At 59.1% G+C, this 20,014-nt stretch overlaps 1 protein-coding gene across 4 annotated transcripts in view; it reads left to right on the forward strand.

Moving 5' to 3' along the window:
* The first annotated feature begins 4,998 nt into the window (after positions 1–4,998).
* The window catches only part of NIN (ninein), a 66,058-nt gene continuing 51,042 nt past the window's right edge, over positions 4,999–20,014 (forward strand). For 3 of the 4 annotated variants that reach the window (XM_072865079.1, XM_072865082.1, XM_072865083.1), the window contains exons 1-3: positions 5,235–5,288; positions 11,369–11,572; positions 17,831–17,912. In XM_072865079.1, the coding sequence (XP_072721180.1) occupies positions 11,390–11,572; positions 17,831–17,912 (265 nt within the window). In that variant the 5' untranslated portion in view covers positions 5,235–5,288; positions 11,369–11,389. Of the gene's footprint in view, positions 5,065–5,234; positions 5,289–11,368; positions 11,573–17,830; positions 17,913–20,014 lie in introns of those variants that run through there. The other variant, XM_072865081.1, reaches the window with a different exon arrangement.

Consider the following 20,014-nt stretch of genomic DNA (forward strand, 5'->3'; position numbering starts at 1 on the left):
CCGCCCCTTTGAGCCTCGAGGGCGGGGCCGCCGCCGCCCACGTGGTGCCGCCGCGCCCTACCCGGGCCGCGGGTGCCGGCGGGGCCGAGCCCGGCTGCGCGCTCCCGGGGCGGCGGGTGCGGGGCGGCCCGGCGGGGCACCGGCTCCCCGGCCGCTTCGGCGGTGCTCCTGGGGTGCGGCAGAACTGCCCCGCATGCGGCCGCGGCCCTCCCGGGGGCTGGGGCGGGGGGGGGGGAACCCAGCGGGGCGGCAGCCCCCTGTCCCCGAGGGCCGGGCCAGGGAGACCGCGGGGCTGGCAGCAAGGTGACACGCCGGGAAAATCAGCCTTGCCGTGGGCTGATTGCCGTGAGCGCACAGGGGAAGCTTCCAGGTTAAAAAAAAAAAAAAAAAGAAAAAAAGCTTTCAGACCAAAGCTGGTGTCTCAGCCGGGTTCTCCCCCAGCAGAGGTTGTCCCTTGGCTTCACTGGAAGGGCAGAGACCTGCTGCTGGTTCCCCTCTCGGCTGCAGCTCCCGCCTGCAGCTCTGTCAGGCTGAGTCAGCCCGAACTTTTCAGGCTGAAAGTTCCCACCAGAAATGTCCCCATTTCACCGGTACTCCCCGTGACACTTCGCCAGGCGCGGGAGGATGCGCTGCCTGGATGCGGGCGCACACAGCTGGGCCATCGCCTGCCTCGCTGTGCCTGCCGATGGGGCCTGCAACCGAGAGGGCTTCGTTAAATACGCTGCGGGAGGGCCGGGAGCAAACCCTCTCTGCAGAGGAGCAGCCAGCCCATGCTGCCGTTTCAAGCTGCTCTTATTTCACCTGCCCTCCAAAGCAAGACCTCTGCCGCTTCCCCTGAGTTCACAGCGCACAGCAGACTGCTCCTGTGATTTTAGCCGAGCTCCAGGGCCAGGCAAGGTGGGACGTGATGGTGGGACAAGCTGCTGAGACAAGGCAGGAGCTGGGCAGGTGGCCCTGCATCCCTCCAGCACCCAGCACCCATGGTGGGGATCTGAGGTGGGGGCTCAGCAGGGCGCTTATCTGCGGCTACGTGAATCGGTGTGGTTTATGCGTCCGCAGCCTGCCCCAAACCCCGAATGCAAATCCAGAGACAAACAGGTCTGGTCAAACCGGGGCCACCGGGACCGTGGGCAGGCGGGTGCACGTTCCCCATCAGCAGATGTTGCAATCAGGTGGCACAAGCCAGCCGCAAGCTGCTCTTCCTGTGCCACAGGGCCACAGAAAGTGACCAGCAGATCCGGCTGGTTTTACACACGAGACCTTTTTCCTTCGACCCCCAATTTTTCCCCGTTCCCGGTGGGTGCCGGGGCTGCAGCTGGGGCACATGGCAGTGTGTTGCCACGAAGACGATGGGAGAGATCACCCACAGGGATGGGCAGGGTGCGGCCAACGCTGCCTGCAGGGGCTTTATTCAGCAGCGAGAGCCAGAGACGATCGGCATGGAGTTATGGCAGATGCTTCGGCAATACCAGGATGGAGCAGCCGCACAAATACTTCTTGCAATAAGGAGCTGGTACAGCAAATGTAGCAAATATGAGGGTTTCCTGGGCCAGAGGGAAAAATCCTGCAACCGAAAGGGTGTGCAGGATCAGGCCCGAGCAGCAGTGGCGGAAATATGACTTGTACAGCGGGGGCTGGACGTGCGATGGCAGCAATGAGCCGCGGCCGAGGAGGCGCGACACCGCTGGAACTTAGCATGGCCCGCCATTGTTTTATGAAAAAAAAAAAACAAAAACAAGTTTGGGCTTATTTCATTCCAAACTTCTCTCCGCACCAGCTGCGAGACGGGGAGGTTTCCGGCTGATTTTTCTTACGGCACCTTTTCCTAAACGCCACCTTTGTTTATTTTTTTGGATGGTTTCATAGCTTTTTTTGCTATTTTTTTTTCTATTTTAAGGCCCTTCTTTCCCCTGGCCTGCCATGAGGTTGGGGCAAAGGGTGTCTCGCCCAGCATGGCACGGCAGGAGGAGACCCCCAGAAGGCAGGAGCCACTTTCGGCTCCCCCCCAGCTCCCCGGGCCGCGGCCGGACCTTTCCTGGCCCCGGCAGAACAAAGCACCCCATTGTACAGGGGAAATGGGAAGGAAAGCGTGACAGGGCAGCAAGAGCCGTGCCGGGAGGGTGTTTCTGCAGAGACCGGGTGCCCACGGCCTCGCAGAGCGGTCGCCCACCACCTGCGCAAGCGCCCGTGGCTGCTGACCCCGTTTTCGGGTGGCTCCGTGCCAGCCCCCGAGCTCAGCCGTGGTGCTGGATCCGGCCCGGCCGTGGGAGGCAGCTCATGTCCAGCAGTCCCAGATTTTCCCACGTGCCCCTTTTTTTTGTGGCGTGTGTCACACGTGATGGCACGGGCGAGCGGAGGTTTCCTTCCGCCAAGCTCGCTCGGAAGGCGCTCGCTGCAAACGCCATCCTCAAATGCAGCTGCTTGCTGGAAGGGGGCCCCAAAAATAGGCTGGCGGGGTCTGTGTCTGGTGGGGCTCCGTGGCTGCTAGAAACATGCTTTCCTCCTGTGGGAAAAAGGGGGAAAAAATAAAATCAGGATGCCTTTGCTAACAGCCGGTCCTAAAAATGAGTCAGGAATTTGCACTGTGGCAATAACGGCCTGGCACTGCCGAGCCCGGGGTCTGTGCGTCCCCGTGGGCTGGCTGGGGGCACGGGGACACTGAGTGTGCTGCCTGTTCCTGTCACCCATCGGGCTGCACGCGTGCAAACACGCGCTGAGTAGCTTTGTTGGGTGACGGCGGAGATTTTTCGGGGCTGTCGCTTGGATTAGCGAGGCACCGGTGCTGTCGCAGCGAGGAGGAGGGTGAGGGGGATAAAGGTCCTGGCACTCGCCGGGCTCGCAACAAAACAAAGCACCAGATGGTTTCAACTTCGGCATAATACATGGTGAAAAAGTGTTTGAACCGGGGATGAAAAAGCAAATGCGGAAAGAGAGAGAGAAAGAAAAGAAAGGAAAACCCTCAGCAAGTGTCAGAGCAGAAGAAAGCATCGGAGAAAAATGGCAAATGTTAAAAACCAAAACAAAAAGCCCTCCCCCGGCACAAAGCCATGGCTGCTAACATCTGTCCAGCAAAGCCTCTCGCCAAGGCCCCCTTCCCTTTAAAGTCACCTTTCCTCGCCTCCGTCATTGCAGGGACACGGCCACGTCCCTGGGCAGGGCTTTGCTTGACACTGGGGGACCCACTCAGCTCTGCCACGTCCCACGTCCCTGGTGCTGGCACCGGGGCAGGCGGCAGCGACGTGCCGAGGTGCGCTCGGGCAGCAGAGCTACTCCAGCGGGCTAAATATTTTATTACGCTTTTCAGCTCAGGTGTGGTGTCCCGGGTGGCCCTGTCGCAGCCAGCGGGACTGCGTGGCAAACCAGCCCGTGTCTCCACTGCAGGGCCTCGCGGGGTTTTAAGCCTGGTTTCCGATCGAAGCAAGGCTTATGCAACCTGCTGTGCGGCCGTGCATCTGGCTGCGAGGTTTTTGTGTTTCCCTTGCTCCTCCCCCATAAATATTTTGAACCTGCAGACCGATCTCAGAGTCACCTTAAAAAAGGGAAGCGGGCTTAGAAGTTATTACGTCCCTAGCATTTTCGCAAAAAAACAGCAAAATAAGCCCCTGCAGTTGTGCGAGAGCAGATTGCAGCGTGAGTTGAACCCCTTATTAGCCATCAGAGAATCCACAAGCCACCACCCTTGGGGACCGCCAGCTCCCTGCCACTCGGCCTGTGCCTGCTGGCGCTGAGCAGGAGCACGGGCGGCTGATGGCTCCAGCCTCTGACGAGGGCTGCCGAGGTTTAAGTGAGGGTTTGAGTTTTGCTGGTGGCCGTGGGTGGTGCGTCGGCCCCCCGGAACCCCCCGCGGGACGGCTCAAGGGGCAGAGGGTGATCCCCGGTTGTGCCCCCGCCAAAGCAAGTGGGGGACACAGGCGGGTCGGCATGCCGAGCCACCACGGGTGCTGGGGTGAGTGGAAGGGCTGGGTGCCATGAGGCGCAGCGTGGCCCCCGCATCACGGTGACGCAAGGAGACCCAGGGGGGATGCTGACCCCGCAGCCCTGGGATGGCAGGGAGCTGGGGTGCCATGTCCCCAGGGCAGGGGACAGTGGGGTGACATGGTGCCATGACCTTCAGGCATGGGGCAGCCCAGGTGACGTGCCATTGTGGTTTTTGGGACAATGAGGAGCTGCAGGGCCATGTCCCCAGCGGTGCAGGACAGTGGGGAGCCAGGGTGATGCCATCCTGGGGTGCAGGATCGTGTGAACCAAGGTGATGCCACCCGGGGGGCAGGACAGTGGGGAGCCGGGGTGATGCCACCTTGGGGTGCAGGATCGTGTGAACCGAGGTGATGCCACTCTGGGGTGCAGGACAGCAGGGAGCTGTGGTAATGCCACCCTGGGATGCAGGACAGTGGGGAGCCAGGGTGATGCCGCCCTGGGGTGCAGCATGGTGGAAACCAAGGTGATGGCGCCCTGGGGTGCAGCATGGTGGAAACCAAGGTGATGGCACCCTGGGGTGCAGGACAGTGGGGAGCCAGGGTGATGGCACCCTGGGGTGCAGGATGATGGGAACTGAGGCGATGCCACCTGCGGGACAGCACAGCAGGGAGCCGGGGTGATGCCACCCTGCGGTGCAGGATTGTGTGAACCAAGGTGATGGCACCCTGGGGTGCAGGACAGTGGGGAGCCGGGGTGATGGCACCCTGGGGTGCAGGATTGTGTGAACCAAGGTGACGGCACCCTGGGGTGCAGGACAGCAGGGAGCCGGGGTGATGGCACCCTGGGGTGCAGGATGGTGGGAACCGAGGCGATGCCACCCGGGGGGGGCAGGACGGCGCGGGGGACCCCACGCAGCTCTCACCCGTGCCGCGGGCCGCTGCCGGTGCCAGGCGGGGGCGGGCCCGGGCGGTGCCAGCGGGGCCCCGCCGCACAAAGGCCGCCGGTCGCCGTCGCCCCCGCCCCGGGGCCGCCCCCGAGCCGCGGCCCAATAAACGCCGCCGCGTTTGAAGGCAGCACCGCCCCGGCCCCGCTCCCCGCCGCAACGCTCGGCTCCGCTGCGACCGGAGGCACCGGCAGCCGCGCCGGGTGAGCCCGGGGGGGGGGGGAGCGGGGAGCGGGGCCGCGCTGCCGGGGAGCAGCGCCGAGCACGGCGGGGTGGGAGGGGGTTACCGGGAGAGGGGGTTACCGGGGCGGGGGGTCCTGGCCGCCGCTGGTCCCTCCTCCGCGGGCGGTGCCGGGGCGCAGCCCGCCTCTTCCCGGCGCGGCCAGCCGCGTGTGCCGGGCGGCGGGGCCGGGGCGCAGCGGGCGAGGTGGGTGCTGGGGTGGGGGGTGCTGGAGGAGGTGGGGGTGGTCGGGGGCGGGGGTGCTGGGGATGGGGTCTCGTGGACAGCGGGGGTTCGGGGGCGTGGGTGGGCGCGGAGCGGTGCCTGCGTGGGCAGGGGGGGTGGGGGCCACGCAAAAGCCCCCGCGGTCCCCGGTAGCGGCCTTGGCGCCCGTAGCAGCGGTCCGGCGGGGTGAGGGGTGCTGGGTGCTGCTCGCCCTCCTGCCACGGGCACCCCGTCCTGTCCCCGGAGAGATGCTCCGGGCACCCCAAACTCTGGGGGCTGTGGAGTGGCTCTGCCCGGGCTGAGCAGAGGCAGCAGGCGGCTGTGGCTGGAGGAATTCATAACCGCAGTTGTTTTGTCATTGGCGAAGCCCTTGCCGTCACCAGGGTGGCAGACGGCATCTGCTGTCTGGTCGCAAACCGTGGGCCCATCACCCCTGGCCCATCCGGGTAAGGATGGGGCCGAGGCCGTGAGCCACGAAAGCCCAAATCCGCAGCCCGGGAGGGTCGGCCACCGGAGCCGGGGCCACAGGGGCTTTGCCGTGCAAGTGGGTGTCAGTTTGGGTGGGTGCGCTTATCCTGCCCGTCTTTCCCGTTTGCTCACCAAAACGGGGATGACGGCGAGAGGCTCGCCGCACGGTCCCCCCAGCGCGATGGATGCGCGGCGTTATCGCCGTGATTCAGCATGGCCCGCGTTTATCGGAGCCGGCACAGGGCTGAGTTCCAGGAGAATCACCGAATCCCTGATTTCCCGGCATGCGAGTCATCGCTGGATAAATTGCCGGCTCGCTTTGTTTACTTCTGCAATAATCAGCTTTGTGCCTCTACCTTGGGCTTTATCGCACCCGGGGCTCCCCGAGTTAGTGCCGTGCAACTCCCGCCCCATTTGCAAAATCAAAACAGATGGGCGCTTTGTTTTTCCTTATTGAGGGGAAGGCTGCTTATTGAAAGGCCCTATTACAATGCAAATACCGGGGTGGCGTGAATATTCAAAACACTGCGCTTCTTTTGAAGCTCTTTACATAAACTTATAGCGCTTTATATCCCATGGCTGCTTTGCTAAGCCGGAGTGGAGCTTGGTTAACAGAATCCCTTTTTTTTTTTTTCTTTTCTGCCAACTTTGGAGGGTTTGGCCGTGTTTTGGGGAGCACGGTGAGAGGTGGCATTGAGGTGCAAAGCAGCCAGCGCTGGGCTGCAAAAATTATGACCGTGCTCAATGGGGAGGAGGAACCGCCAGCTGTAAAGCTGACTTTGGTGGTGACCCTTGAAGAGCCGGGCATGCTGTCAAGTGATTTACTGATATTTGGGTGCTTCATTGTCCTTTTGGGTTGGTTTTTTTTTTTCCCCTTTCCCTTTGGTTTCTCGGTGCGACCCTTTGTGGAGCCGCTGCTCCCCAAGAGGGGACGGGGTGTTGTGGGGTGGGCTGAGCTCGGAAATCACCCTGACACAGGCAGCGGCGTGGGGGTGTACGCAGTGAATCACAGCAGCTTAGCCCCAGCTGCGATGGATGCGATGGTTCATTAGGGGAAGGAGATAATGAGTTAGATGAGACAACCTCAGCTCTGCCTTTCCAGCAAGGGCTCAAGGGTCTGGTTTCGGTGGCTGCTGGGCATCTCATCGTAAACCCTGCCATTAAAAACTGGGGTCCTGGTGGTTTTTGCCAGCTGTGTTCACATTGTCCCGGTTGTCACAAGTGCAGAAGGAAAGGCAAGTTGCTTTTAACCTGCCCACGCGTGGCCTTGCTTTTCAGCGTGGGGTGGACGCTACCGAACGGTTGCATTTCGGGGAGCGGGTGCTCGTGTTTTGGAGGTGGCCACGTGATGCCGCTCTGCTGGACGCTTACACGCTGCTAATTGCCAGGCCCTCGTTTGAGTCGAGGCAATTGAGAGCAGCGCTGAAAGCAATATTTTCCTTGCTGTCCCTTGAAGGAGATGACTTGCTCGAGGCCGCTGCCTTCTGCGGAGAGCTGGTTGGGACACAGGCAGGGCCCTGGAGAGGGGCGGTTGGTGATGCAGCCGTGGGGGCATCTGGGCAGAGCATCCCCAAAATCACCACGTTGTGCCACTGCGCAGCAGCAAACGTGCTGTTTGTATTAATGCTGTTTTGCACAAAAAAAGGCATTGTGCTAATTGTGGTGGTTTTGCTTGATGGTGCCATTGATTGACCAGGTAATCTGTGTATTCATTAGTTCAAGGCTGAAGCTTGGAGGTTGATATTGATTCCAGGCACTTAATATGCGAAGCGGTAATTACTGTTTAAGCCTATATTGTTTGAGTTTAAATTTAGCCGAGAATTTAGTCGTATCAGGCCTCTACATTGTGTGCTGTGAAGGTTATCTGGCTCTCAGGAGGGGGTGGATTTAAAGGAAGGAAAGAAACGCCGGTGAAAACTTCCTTTTCTCATCATCCCCGAGTGCTTTGCTTCCCGGGACTTGTTATAGGGAGAAGAGAAATGAAGAATAACGGGGTTACGACTCCAAGTGGTCCTCCTAAACCTGCACCTTTCTGTGCCGTCTGCTCAAGCCGGTCATTTTGGGGGACTTAACCTAACACAGAAGGCCAGCTATAAATCTGAACAAAGTGATGCCCTGTGCAGGGAACGGCCCCTCTCCGCCTCGCAGGGGACCGGGGAGCCCCCGCTCAGCTGCCACCCACCCGCCCCTATTATCCTGCCGCCTCTGGGCCGCCCTCCTGCATCTCAGCTGCTGGCCCATCTGGAGTGGAGATGAAAGGCTGGGGTTTAATTCGGGCTTTGTGTGCCTCTTGTGTTCCCTCCCTCCCCTCTTAGCCCTTTCTCTGCTGCCAGTCTCCCATCGCCGACCCTGCGAGGCAGCTCCGGCGCGGGTGCGGAGGGTGGCTGTGCACGCCGGGTCTCTGATGCCGCTGACCTCATTATTTTGACTGCTGGGTGATGCCAGGCAGCCTCGCGAGCTCATCAGGTAGGAGAGCTGGGTTTGTTTTTTTTTCCCCTCTCGAAGCGCTGCTGAATAATTCAGCCGGGAGTAGGCATCTTGGGTCACCTTGCACAGCCGGCTGCATGCCGGAGCCGGCTTCCTAAGATGGAGGTTGCGCAGGATGCGTGCGGGATCGCCTCGCTGGCAGCAGCTTGCTATCATTGACTGATTGCAGGTAGGCGAAGAGCGTTGTCCTTCTTTATTTATTTCTGATGCTTTTTATGCTGGAAAGCATGAGATCCCCTCCCCAGGCTGCGCAGAGGCGGCTGGGTCGTGCCGAGCTGGTGCGGAGCCCGGTGAGATCCAGCCATCCCTCGCCAAGGGGACATGCGAGGCTGCCGGGGCCACCGTGCCCTTGTCAAAAACTCACCCGGGCTGTAGGGCAGGTCTGGCCCCAGGCAGGCACCATGCACCCGATGCTCTTCTCCTTTGGGGATCGTATTTTTCTTGCTGGTTTTATGGGCTCCCCAGTGCCTCCTCCCTGAGCCCATCTGGACTCATCCGGGGTAGATTTTTGGGGCTGCCTGCTGGTACGGCACCGAGAGAGGGTGACCCCAACGCTCCAGCAGCATGAGTGCTCGGGGACACATTGGGAGGTGGCATTTAGCTCTCTGCACTGTCAGACTGGGGGAACTGGTTCTGGTGGTGTGGAAGTAGGGTCGGGTGCTGGAGAGGTCTCTGGGGGGCAGGAGGTGGCTGACCCTGAAGAGAAGAGGCTCAAAAATGCCTGGGAAGCTCCACGGGTCGGAATCACCTTTGCTGTAGGCTCGGCTGTGAGTTTTGGGGCTGCTGGGGTGTACAGCCAGGGCGTGCGGGGCTCTCCCGACGCCGGTAGCCGACAGCAGCTGCTATCGAGCCCCATGTGTGCTGAACCGTGGGTGCAGGTGGGAAATGGGGTTGCCGGCGTGAGAACCGGGAAACTAGTTTGTTGCCTTCCTTCTGCTTGCAGGCACTTGAGTTCTTGGGTGCTGACGCCTCCTCTGCACCCTGGGTTGAATGCAAATGCATCTGCACCCTTGCTCTTCCCCGCAGCGCTTGGGTGCTTTGCTACAGCAGCTCAAGAGGCATCGGGGGGGGGGGTGGGGGGTGGAACCAGGGGACACGAAGGGTGTGAGGCTCAGGTAGAGCGATGTGGGGACGGGGAGGGCTCGTGTCCACTCTCTCAAGAGATCTGGCGATGCTGCTGTCCTTGCCCATGTCAGCACGGGAGGAAGGACAGCCGGGCTGGGCTATTTCTGTCCCATGGACCCTGCGTGCCGCTTGGCACCAGCCCTGCATCCCTCAGCAGGCGCGGGAGCCCGGTGCTGCTCTGCGTTGGCATCTGCTCCTGCGGCCGGTGACATCAAGGACGTGGCTGCTGCAGTGTCTGCCCTGGAGATTGCCCAGTTACCCGGCTGCGTTGGTGGGACAGGCGTTTCTGATGGCCCTTCTGCTGCGGGGCACTTGTGCGAGTGGATGTGGTGGCTCGTGATACTCTTGAAGATAGGAGTGATCCTCGAGGCTGTGGTGGTGGGCAGGGGGGTGAGATCGGGCTGCGCCTTGCAATCGGGGCAGCTCTGCTTGTTCTGGGATGTCCGCGAGCGCCGCCGGTGACACAGGTGGCTGCGGGCCGTGGGAACCCTGCGATGCCAAGAGGGAGGAGGGGAGGTGGCCGCTCCGTAGCGGGGCTGGACGGCGAGGAGGTTTGGATAGGACCCCCGTGTCGGGAAATGTGGCTGAGACAACCTGCAGCAGCGCAGGCAAAACAAAATTCACACGGAGACCTGGCTGGCGCTGGGTGCTGGTCTGAGGCTGGCCGAGCCTCCTGGGGTCGTGTCCTTGGGGCACCGGGTCCCTGCAATGCCCATTGCCACTTGCTGCGCCCCAGCGATGACGGCTGCAGTGCCTATCGTGCCCCCCGGGGTGGTGGCACGTCCCCCGCGGTGGCCGTGCATGCCAAGGCTGCGTTGTGGCACTGGGTTACGCTGCTGCTGCCCCGAGCCGGGCTGGGTAAACGGGTGCCAGCCAAATCCTTCATTTCAAACAGGAAATTTCCCTCCCTGCTCCCCTGCCAAAACAGCTCCTGGGGCTGCGATGCTCTGGTTAGCAGTGGGATGAGAGAGATGAAAAATTCTTGACTTGGAGGGGAGGACGAAGCCCTCGGGCGAGTGGCAGGGAAACCACCCGGGCTTTGTTTGCTGGTGCAGGAGACAAGATGCGTTTCAGGTGTCTCCATGCTGGGGTCAGCTCTGCTCCGGGGCTGGGTTTGCCGCTGCCCTAGCAGCGTCCCCTGTCAAACACTTCTCTGCCTTCAGACAGGCTTTGACCTGAAGTACCTAAAGGAGAGCAGTGCAGGGAGTGCCATGGGACCGGGCAGTGACGCAGCCGGGACGCGTCCTCCCCAGGCCCAGGGCACCGCGTGGCTTTGTGCCGGGGCTGTGGAGGAAAGCAGAGATGCTGCACGCTGGCGTCGACAGGGCTGCCGGCACGCTGGGGCTCCCTGTGCCCAGGCCAGCATAAAAAGGAGCATGTTTGGCACAGGGATGTGGCTTTCTGTTCGTGGAGGGGGGTGCACACGGTGGCTGGCTGGCCTGAAGGGTTCGGGGTGGGGGGAGAGGCAGGGGCTGGGATCTCCTGCCCTCCCCTCTGCAGGCAGAGCCCCACGCTTTGCTCCCTGCCGCTGGCAAGCTGTGGCTGCCAGGATCGCAGTTTCTCTCCTCGCTAAGGTGGGCAAAGCATCGCCTGCAACACCTGGGAACCAGCCGAGCTCAAGGGAATAATTTTCCCCTGCAGCACCTCAGCTGCTCCAGCTGAGCCAAGCGAGCTGCTCGTGGAGCCAGTGCGAGGTGGCAGGTAGGGACGTGCAAGCCAGGGCTGCCCCAGCCACCCGGGCTGTCCCCACCCCGAGGGTTTGGCTCTGCAGGCTTTTTTCCCCTTGGTCTTTCCGCTGTATGACTTCTGGCTTCACCCAGCGGGATGGGAGAGGCTGGAGGGGTGGCAGAGCACCAGCTTCGCTTAATGTGAACAAAATGGCCTGGTGGGCCGCCCCTGTACCAGCCCTTGGGGTTTGCACCTTTGCATGCCGTGCTGTGGGTGCCGCGGTCGATGCTCACCGGCCCCATCTCTCCCCGCAGGTGAGCGTGGCAGGCTATGGGATGGATGAAGCTGAGCAGGACCAGTATGAAGCTCGCCTCAAGGAGCTCTTCGACAGCTTCGACAGCACGGGCACGGGGTCCCTGGGGCAGGAGGAGCTCACCGACCTCTGCCACATGCTGCACCTGGAGGAGGTGGCCCCGGCGCTGCAGCAGACCCTCCTCCAAGGCAACCTCCTAGGCAGGGTAAGGCTGGGGCGATGGTGGCGGGGGTCTGCGGCTCGGGTGCAAGGCAGTGCTGGGCAGCTGCTCTTGCACACATGGGAGGGTGATGAAAAGAGGCCCAATGTCTGTAATTTGTGAATATCCAACATCCCTGAGGCTCTGGGGCTGCAGGACTTGCAGTGTCTGTCGCTCTGTTGAGCAGGGTGGGCGCAGGGTGGCCTCTGAGAGGGGGATTAGCGATAACGGGGAAGGAAACTGCTCGCTGGTGTGTCCTCCCTGACTGGAGGCAGTCTGAAACTCTCAGAAACCACCGCTTTACACTTAGCCTCGTGTGCTGGCGTTGCGCTGATGCAGGGTGTGTTTTCCCGGTGTCCAAGGCCGGATCGGGTGCCGGGTCCCCGCTGCCCTTGCACCGGTGCTCGGCCACGCGTATGCCGGCCCACACAGCACACGTGCCCCCAGCAGCGGTTAGTGCTGCTGCCGGCCTGGGTCATCTCCCCGAACCAGCTCCCCGGGTGCTTGCACAAACTCTGTGGTGCTTGGGTACATGGGGACCTAAAGCCAGGGCTTGAGCCTGTGATTTACGTTGACTTAAGCTGTAGTTAAACTGGTGAGGCCACATGCAGTCATGCACGTTTCTCTAAAGTAGAGAACATGGTCTAACTCCAGCAGTCGCTGGCTGAGCTGCCTTGTCCATGTTACCTGATGTGGGTGTCTACAGGCAGCTGTGGTTATCGCAGACCCACCTGGGACAGGTTTTTGGGGACAAATGGCTCCTTCCTTCTGCAGGGCGGCAGCATCCTGCCAGCCAGCAGACGGGAGCTGTGGCTGGTGAGGACACAATGCTTCCCAAAGCGATTATTTTTTTTTTTAGTTGTGGTTGTACCTTTATAGAGTTAAATGCCAGGGTGTTGAGCACAAGCTGCTCGCCCTTGGGGACCTTCATGTTCAGCACGGATGTCCTTGTGCTCCTGCGCTACCTCCTTCCCAGCACACTGTGCTCAGAGTGCGTCGGATGCTTCCTTCAAAATCACCCTGAAATCCTATCGCTGCTCATTAAAATCAGAAAACACAGAGCAGGGCAGCTGAGGCTCTCGATAGACATGAGCTAAGCAGCCGTCGCGACTCCAATTTCCTATCAAACTGCAGTTTTCACATAACAGAATAACTCCTTTAATGAAGATAGCCTCCTCTTCCTCACCTGCCCTGGGGCCGTAGCTCTTCTGCTGACAGTGAGCGGTGCTGGTGTGGGAGCACGGATGGATCCGGACGGAGGTTTCTGACCTTTGGAGTTGCAGCGTGGCGTTTGGTTGGGCACCGGAGACTCCGTGCTGCTCGGCCGTCTTGAGCTTCTGCCGCTGGGGTGCTGTTAGCTGGCTTTGCCGCTCGCAGGGCGGTGGGATAGAGGGAAAGGAAGAGCAGTACTAAAGATGTGGTTGTCACAGCTGGTCAGGGCTAAAGCAACAGCACTCGTCCCTGTGACCTGCTCAGAGTGGGTGAAAAGCCAAGTTAAAGGCAGTAAACGCTCGGCCCAACGGCACCAAAAAGCCCCTGCTAAAGCATCCCAAGTGCTGGGTCACGCTTGTGCTGCTCCAGCCAGGAGCTCCATCCCTGCGAGCTATCCTGGGCATCCCGAGGGGCGTTTTTATTTCATTCCCCCCGCTTTGTTTTTGAGGACGGTTCTCACTTACAACCTGCAACTTGCATGTCAGAGTAATCTTTGTCTCCAGCGGTTTCCTCGCGTCTCCCCGGCATTTGTGCTCGTTAGCGGCAGCAATGGTCCATGGCTAAGTGTGAGCCTGATTTCATAGCTATCCAATCCTCTGGGTTTCCTAGGGAGCTCGTCGGGAGAATAGCAGCAAACACGTTGCTCCCCGAGCGCAGGCTTCTTGCACCTGCCCCGCCGGCTCCTCGCCGCAGATGGTCCCTCTCGGCGGTGGGAGCAGCCTTTGTTTGTCGGCACTTCCAGGGTTTTACGGGAGGGCACCGGGGAGGGGGGAGCAGGGGACGGTTTTGTCTGCCGAGGGGCGACTCGGCGGGGCCACGTGCTTGCTTTTGTGCCGGAGGCTCTGCTCTGGGGATGGACGCGGCGTGATGGGGCTGCTGGGGTGGAGCGGGAGCTGGGCCGGCATTCCGGCGAGGAGCCGCGTGCGCTGTCTTCCCTGCCCCGCTCTGTGCGATGCTTTGGGGATTAACGGATACACGCTATCTCCAGGGTCCGGCGGGGGTGTGTAAATCCTGCCCTGGCTTGCAGCAGAGCCAAACCATCCCAGAACAGTTTCTCTCACGCGACTTCGTGCAGAGGCGATGCTCGCAGCAATTCCTGGGATTCCTCGGGAAGGCTGTTTCCTCAGGCCCCTTGCACTTGTCTGGGGGACCGAGGGGATGGGTGCAGGCGTGCCCGTCTCCTCTCACCTCCGAGAGGCAGTGCCTGTTAATTAGCAGCTAACGCGGAGCGGCGTCTCGGGGACGGTGCTCGTGGGCCACAGCGATGACTGTGGTTATATGATTTGCAGGGACGGGGGGAAGTCAGGCACCTCCGGACCCTGCCCAAGGACTGTCCTTTGTGGCTGTCCTCAAGCAGGGACAGGGAGTTCAGGTTTCACCCTGCCCCTGTGCTATTGCATTAGCAAGCCCGCAGCAAGGACGCTGCGGCGTGGGGTTTCACTCATCGGCTCCCTTCAATGCTTTGGCTGGTGACCTCTCGCAAATACACTCCCTCTGAGCCCGCTGCGACGCCGCTCCTCTTAATGCGCGGTGGCTTTTTGCGTGCCAGGCAGGAGACTTGGTTGCAAGGTTGCCCTGTTCCTATGTCTTCCCTGCCTGACGTTTCCCTCTGCAACCTTCTGGCCACCGCTGCTGGAAGGAGTTTGTAAGCAGGGCTTTGGGAAAAGAACTCTCTTCGAAGGTGAAGGAGAGGGAGCTGGAAGGAGCCACCGACGCTTGTTTGCCCCAGAGACCGGGGTTGCAGACTGCTGCTTTGCATTGCAGGGACAAATAGCGAGAAGCAGCAGGTAGCTTGGCACATGCACGCTCTCTTTCTAGTGCTAATAAGTCACGGCTTCTTAGGAAACTTGCTTTAAAGCAGGCATCAAGATTTCTCAAAGGTGCTGGGGTTGCTCAGCAGCTGGCAGCTTGGTTGGTCCCTGATTACAGTGGGGAAGCTGGGCTGGGCTTGCTGTGCCTGTGTTGGCATATTAGTCTTGTTTGTCTCTGATTTACTTGTTCTGGCAAAAGTCTCCTCACCAGGGACTTAACGTCCCCCCGGCACTAGGCAGAGCCCTGCTCTCATGGGTTTGCAGGGACGCGTGTCCTGTCCCTGATCCACGCCACTGGGTGGGCACAAACGCACGCCATGCCGTTGCCTCCCAAACTCCTCTGCGTTCACGCTGGTTTGGATCAGCTCTCGAGTTGCTGTTCGAGGACCCCATGAGCAGATGCACAAGTTGGTGCTTCCAAAATACCCCAAATTCAGTTGAGCACATTGAAAAGAGCATCGAACTTTAAATACCCCGACACTGTTTTGCTGCTGTATACTTTCTGCCTTGCATTTGTAAAGTTTTTGGGTTGGCTTGAGTGTCTGAGGCTGTTTTCCAGAAGTGGACGGTGCTTTGTGCAATGCTGCCCCAGTTAGTGCTCTCCTCCCCAGGGCTGTCCAGGCCTGTCCTTTTGCTGGGAATATTCTCTAAGCAAAAACCAAAGGCTATCGATGCAGACTCGTGCCTGCCCACGTGGGCTGTTGCATCCCTGGAGGTGCCCCTTACACTTTTGGGGAGCCCACAGCCTCGCTGGCATGGGTTTTCCGGGCAGGAGTGTGACCTTCCATCGCAGCACACGGGTGCTGGAGGTGTGCAGGTTCCGAGCAGACATGCGTAGGGTGCTCCGTGATATGGGCATCGCCTGCACCGTATCTCCTGGGGCTGCACATCCCCCCCGCATGCACGCGGGCATTGAAACTGCATGGAGATACAGAGCGAGGACATTGCTGGGGAGCTGTAGCAGAGGATTGCTTCCTTTAAAATGTGAGGTGGTGTAGCATTTGTGCCTTTGCTGTCACACAGGCTGCCTTGCCTGGCTTGTACTTGAGCACAGCTCTAATTTTAACGGTTGCATTTCTTTAAGTACTCTTTGTGTACAGACATGCAGCATCCAAGGTCAAATGCGCAGCACAAACTGGTTTTTTTTCCTGCTGTTTTTCCCAGTTATCTGGTGTTAGCATGGGCCGGAGGTTTTCCCGAAGAAAAATGTCCCCCCCCTCTGCCAGCCTGGGCTGCATCTACGTTGTTGGGCGCTGCCGCTCAGACGGGGTAGCGGGACCCCTCTGAGCCCGTGCGAGCGCTCGCTGTGTATCTCTGCCCTGCTGATTTGCATTTTAAATTTTTAAATCCTGCTGCACGGCCGACTACGGCGCTGGCATTGCGGGGGGGCTGGAGGATGGCCGCCTCCTGCCCTGCAGCCTAATCTTCCCCGGGCTCCTTTGGACGTGGTGGTCATGGTAAAATTGCTCTGCAGCCTCGACGCCGGAGCCATCTGTCCCACGCGCAGCTGCGGCAGCGAGGGCTCAGCCCCCCGTCTCCCTTCCTTCGTTAGTGCTTCTTGGCAAACACAAGTTACGGGGCTCGGTGGGCAGGGCAGGTTACAGGTCACTGGTGCTCTCCGCGCCTGCCCGGGTGGTTTTACTCTGCCCTCTCATTTGGTGTGTTTGCATGAGCGATGCAAAGTGATTTTTACTTTGTTTTCTTGCTGCCATGAGGTCCCATCCAAACCCAGCCCCAGCACCCATCTGAGGGACCGGGTCTGTCTGTCCCCATGGCTGTTGTCACCGTTCCCTTCCCGAGAAGATCCCGTGGGGAGGGGACCTGTTATTTGAACACCCTCATCTTTTATTCATCCTCATTTAGTCTAAATGTCAAGTTTTTTTAATCAGGCAAATTCAACTGTCTCTGTAAACTGTCCTTCTGAAGCACACCAGCGTTTGGAAATGAATGGCAGCAATTAGTATTCAGATGAAGGCATCCCTGACAAGTTTCTTCGCTGAATGTATTTCTAACTGTTTAATTACTCAGGGAGCCGGTGTTTAAAACCACAGGGGCGATTCGCACCGCCCGAGCTGTGGCGTGAGGTGCTCCCCTTCCCCAGGGCCCGTGGCTGAGCCCCCAGATCCGCTGTCGTCCCCTGCCTGCCGGGGAGCACGTTGCTCTTTTTTTGGGCTGGCTTGATCCCGAGAACAAGCTGGCAAACTTCAGACCTGAACTTTGCGGCTTGTGCTTCCCCCAGCAGCATTAAAATCCCCTCTGACTGCGGCTCCTGCCCTTCGTGCCGGATTCGCAGCAATCGACTCTGCCAGCTAGAGCAACCTCAGTGGGTTCTTTAAATACAAAGTCTCTTGTTCGATGCTAAAAATTCTCCTAAGATTTATTTGGCCAAAAGAAATCGTAGCAGCCAGCTCGTCTGCCTCGCCACTGACCCATGTCAAATAGCTTCTCCAGCTGTCCCCGGGTTTCCGTCCCCCGCGGCTGGAATTGCTGACGTTCCCCAGCGCGGCTGTGAAGGATGCTGTAGCCCCTTTGCAACTGCGCGTGGCGGGGAGGCAGGAAGCTTTCCAGGAAGACACAGATGGAAAAGGGGGGAAAAAAAAAAAACCAAAACCCCAGCGGTAGGATCACCCCTCCATGTTTTTCCCATAGTCGCACTCCAGACCTGGTATTTCCAGTCCAGCTCTCGTGGAGCTGCAGCAGGCAGGAGCCGGGGCAGGGCTGCCCTGGAAAGGGTGCGACTTTCTGCCATCCGCTTTGGAAAGTGTTTTCTGAAGCTTAATTAGGGCAGCGGAGCATTTCCATAGCCAAGTATCTCATCACTGGTCAGGACTGGTATCTCGCTGTAGGAGCCACTGACCCTGGCCAGGTCATCTCAAGCGATGGAGGTGCTCCCTGGTCCTCTGGACATGTTATTTTGGCTTCTTGCTTGATGGAAAAACCCGACCAATGCGTTATAGCAGTGGCTTTGAGTCATTCTGTGATAGCAATCATTTTTTGCACGTGCTCAAAGATGCTGGCTGTGTCTTTGTGTTGCTTGCTGTCATTTCTCCAGGCCCCAAGACTGAAGAAGCCGAGGTTCATCCGTGCCTCTTGCCGAGGTTGTCGGTGGACACAGGCATGCTCTTGTTTCTGCGTGGTGGTCTGGGTGATTTGCATTGCTGTCCGTCTTCCTGCTAGATTATTGGCCTGATATTTAATTATCTGTACCAGCTGATTTCCTCCTTTCTACCTTTTTCCACAGGTCCACTTTGATCAATTTAAAGAAGCACTTATCCTCATCTTATCCAGAACCCTGTCAAATGAAGAGCACTTCCAAGAACCAGGTAAATACTGAAATGATCTAAAATAGTACATTTCCTTTGGCAAAGCAGATTTGGGTGGCTCTCAAAGAGAAAGTGCCTTTTAGGTGCTGAGATAAGCTCTTCTGCTTGGATGCCCACACCTAGGGAGAAGGGAGAGTTAAGGTCTGTTGTGGAGCCTTGTACAAAAGTGTTTTCTGAGCTATTAGATATTTATATCCCATTATAATGATCTAAATGCCCAGAGAGGCACGTGATGTCTGCGTGTAGACAGCTAACAGCACTTCAGCTGCCCAAGATGTCCCATGGCTGCTAAATGGGCTGAGGTCTCTCTATCCCACAAGGCTCGTGGTGGCCAGGGATGCTTCAGGAGCTCTCCAGCTGCAGCAGACGGTTATGGGCAGGCAATCCAGCGGTCGCTTCAATGCCGCTGCTGCTTTTTCCCAGCTGGGGCTGGGGCTGGCACATCCCCTTGCCCTCCCCTCCAGTGCTTCGGGGCTCGCCGGGAGCCAGGCCCCGAGGTGCCGTGACCCCAGCGCAGGCGTGGAAGCCCCAGTCTGGCAGGAGGGTTTGTGAGCTCCGCTCTGGGCTGAGCCGGCGGCAGCCCCGGCAGCCGGTACGTTCCTGCCGTGCCTCTGCGGGGGCCAGCGGTGGGATCTGTCTCGGGGCACAGCAGTGCCTCGCCAAAAACCCGTGCTGGCTTTGGATGCTGCTCTGTTTTTTGTGAAGGTTATAAGGGGAAGCTCTCTGCAGGAGCTTCTCCTGGAGATGGGCTGCTGGACACAGCAAGACCCCTCCTGTCTAGCACTGATATTTGGGTTTTTTTAAAGTCCATTCTGTTTGCTTGTGTCCGAGATGAGCGGGGTGAGCTCGGTCCTGTAGGAAGCTACCCTGAGGTGACCGTATTTCTCCCAGGGGACGGTCGGTCTGGCCCAAAGGTGTTTCTGAACAAGACGAGCCCTCTGACAAACCAGGCTGGGGCTGGTCAGAGAAAGCAGCGGGTGCTGTGAGTCCTCACTGTCCTGGTTTTTCCTTGCTTTGTTTCAGTGTGCCTTGAAAATGTGGCTTTTTAGACCCTCAGCAGGAAATAGGGTCACAGCTTCGGTGTGTCCCCACTCCCTGTGCACCAGGGGCTGGTGGTGCTGGGAGCACTGGGGAGGTGTGGGGCCAGGGCGAGGGCTGAGCCCCTGCAGCTCCCGCTGGAGCGGGGGGCCGAGGTCTGCCTGGTGTCACACCTGTATGTAAATCCCTAATCCTGCCCTCGGAGCAGCAGGGCCACGAAATCCCTGAAGAAGAAAACAGCTTAGCAAGGGGGGAGAGGGAAACTCCACGTTTCCTCTCCTGGAGCATCAATCTCAGCTGGAGCATCCTGCGCTCGAGCGCAGCCAGTCAGCAAAATGACAACTTTCCCCCTTAAATAAGCTGCAAAAACCGCAGGGCCCAAGGGATGCAATTGATGGATTATTTTTTTTTCCACCCCTCCTTTCCAAAGCTCTTAGTCCTTAGAGGGAGATGGGCGATGACAGCATCCCTTAATGCACCCAGCATCCCTTAATGCAGTTTTCCCGCAGGTCAGTGGGTGCTCAGGAGGGAGCCTCGCCGGCACCTGGCAAGGGGTCGAGTTTGCTGCGATCCCTTCCAGCCCCTCGGAGAAGAGCTGGCACGGAGCGGGCGGCAGCCCCGGCAAACCAGAACTAATCCAGCGCTCTGTTTATTGGGGAATCATATGGCTGAGAAGCTCCGGCTTGATTTAAATATAAATAAATCTTCTAGAAAGGGCTAAATTTGGGGCTATCGCAGGGGAAATTACAAATGCAGCCGGCAAGAGGCTGCGTTGGAGCCGGAGAGCCCTCCTTGGGGACACATTTGTCAGCCGGGTTTTGCATGGCAGGTAATCAAAGGGCACGCAGTGCAGGTAGGGAGCCTGCACCGGGCAGGCCTGGCAGGCATTTATTTTTAATGCGTTTTGACAGGTCGGTTAACGCCAAAGTCTTTGCTTCTTTTAATTTAGATCAAACTCGAGATTTGGAGAACAAGCTGCTTTGTGCTCTTGGTGTCAAACTGTCAGTGACTGTGGAAATGCTGGTGTTACAGCCCGCCCCGGGCTTAGGAAAAATTGAGTTAAA

This window comes from Ciconia boyciana, chromosome 6, assembly GCF_034638445.1.
Source record: "Ciconia boyciana chromosome 6, ASM3463844v1, whole genome shotgun sequence".
NCBI classification, from domain to species: domain Eukaryota; kingdom Metazoa; phylum Chordata; class Aves; order Ciconiiformes; family Ciconiidae; genus Ciconia; species Ciconia boyciana.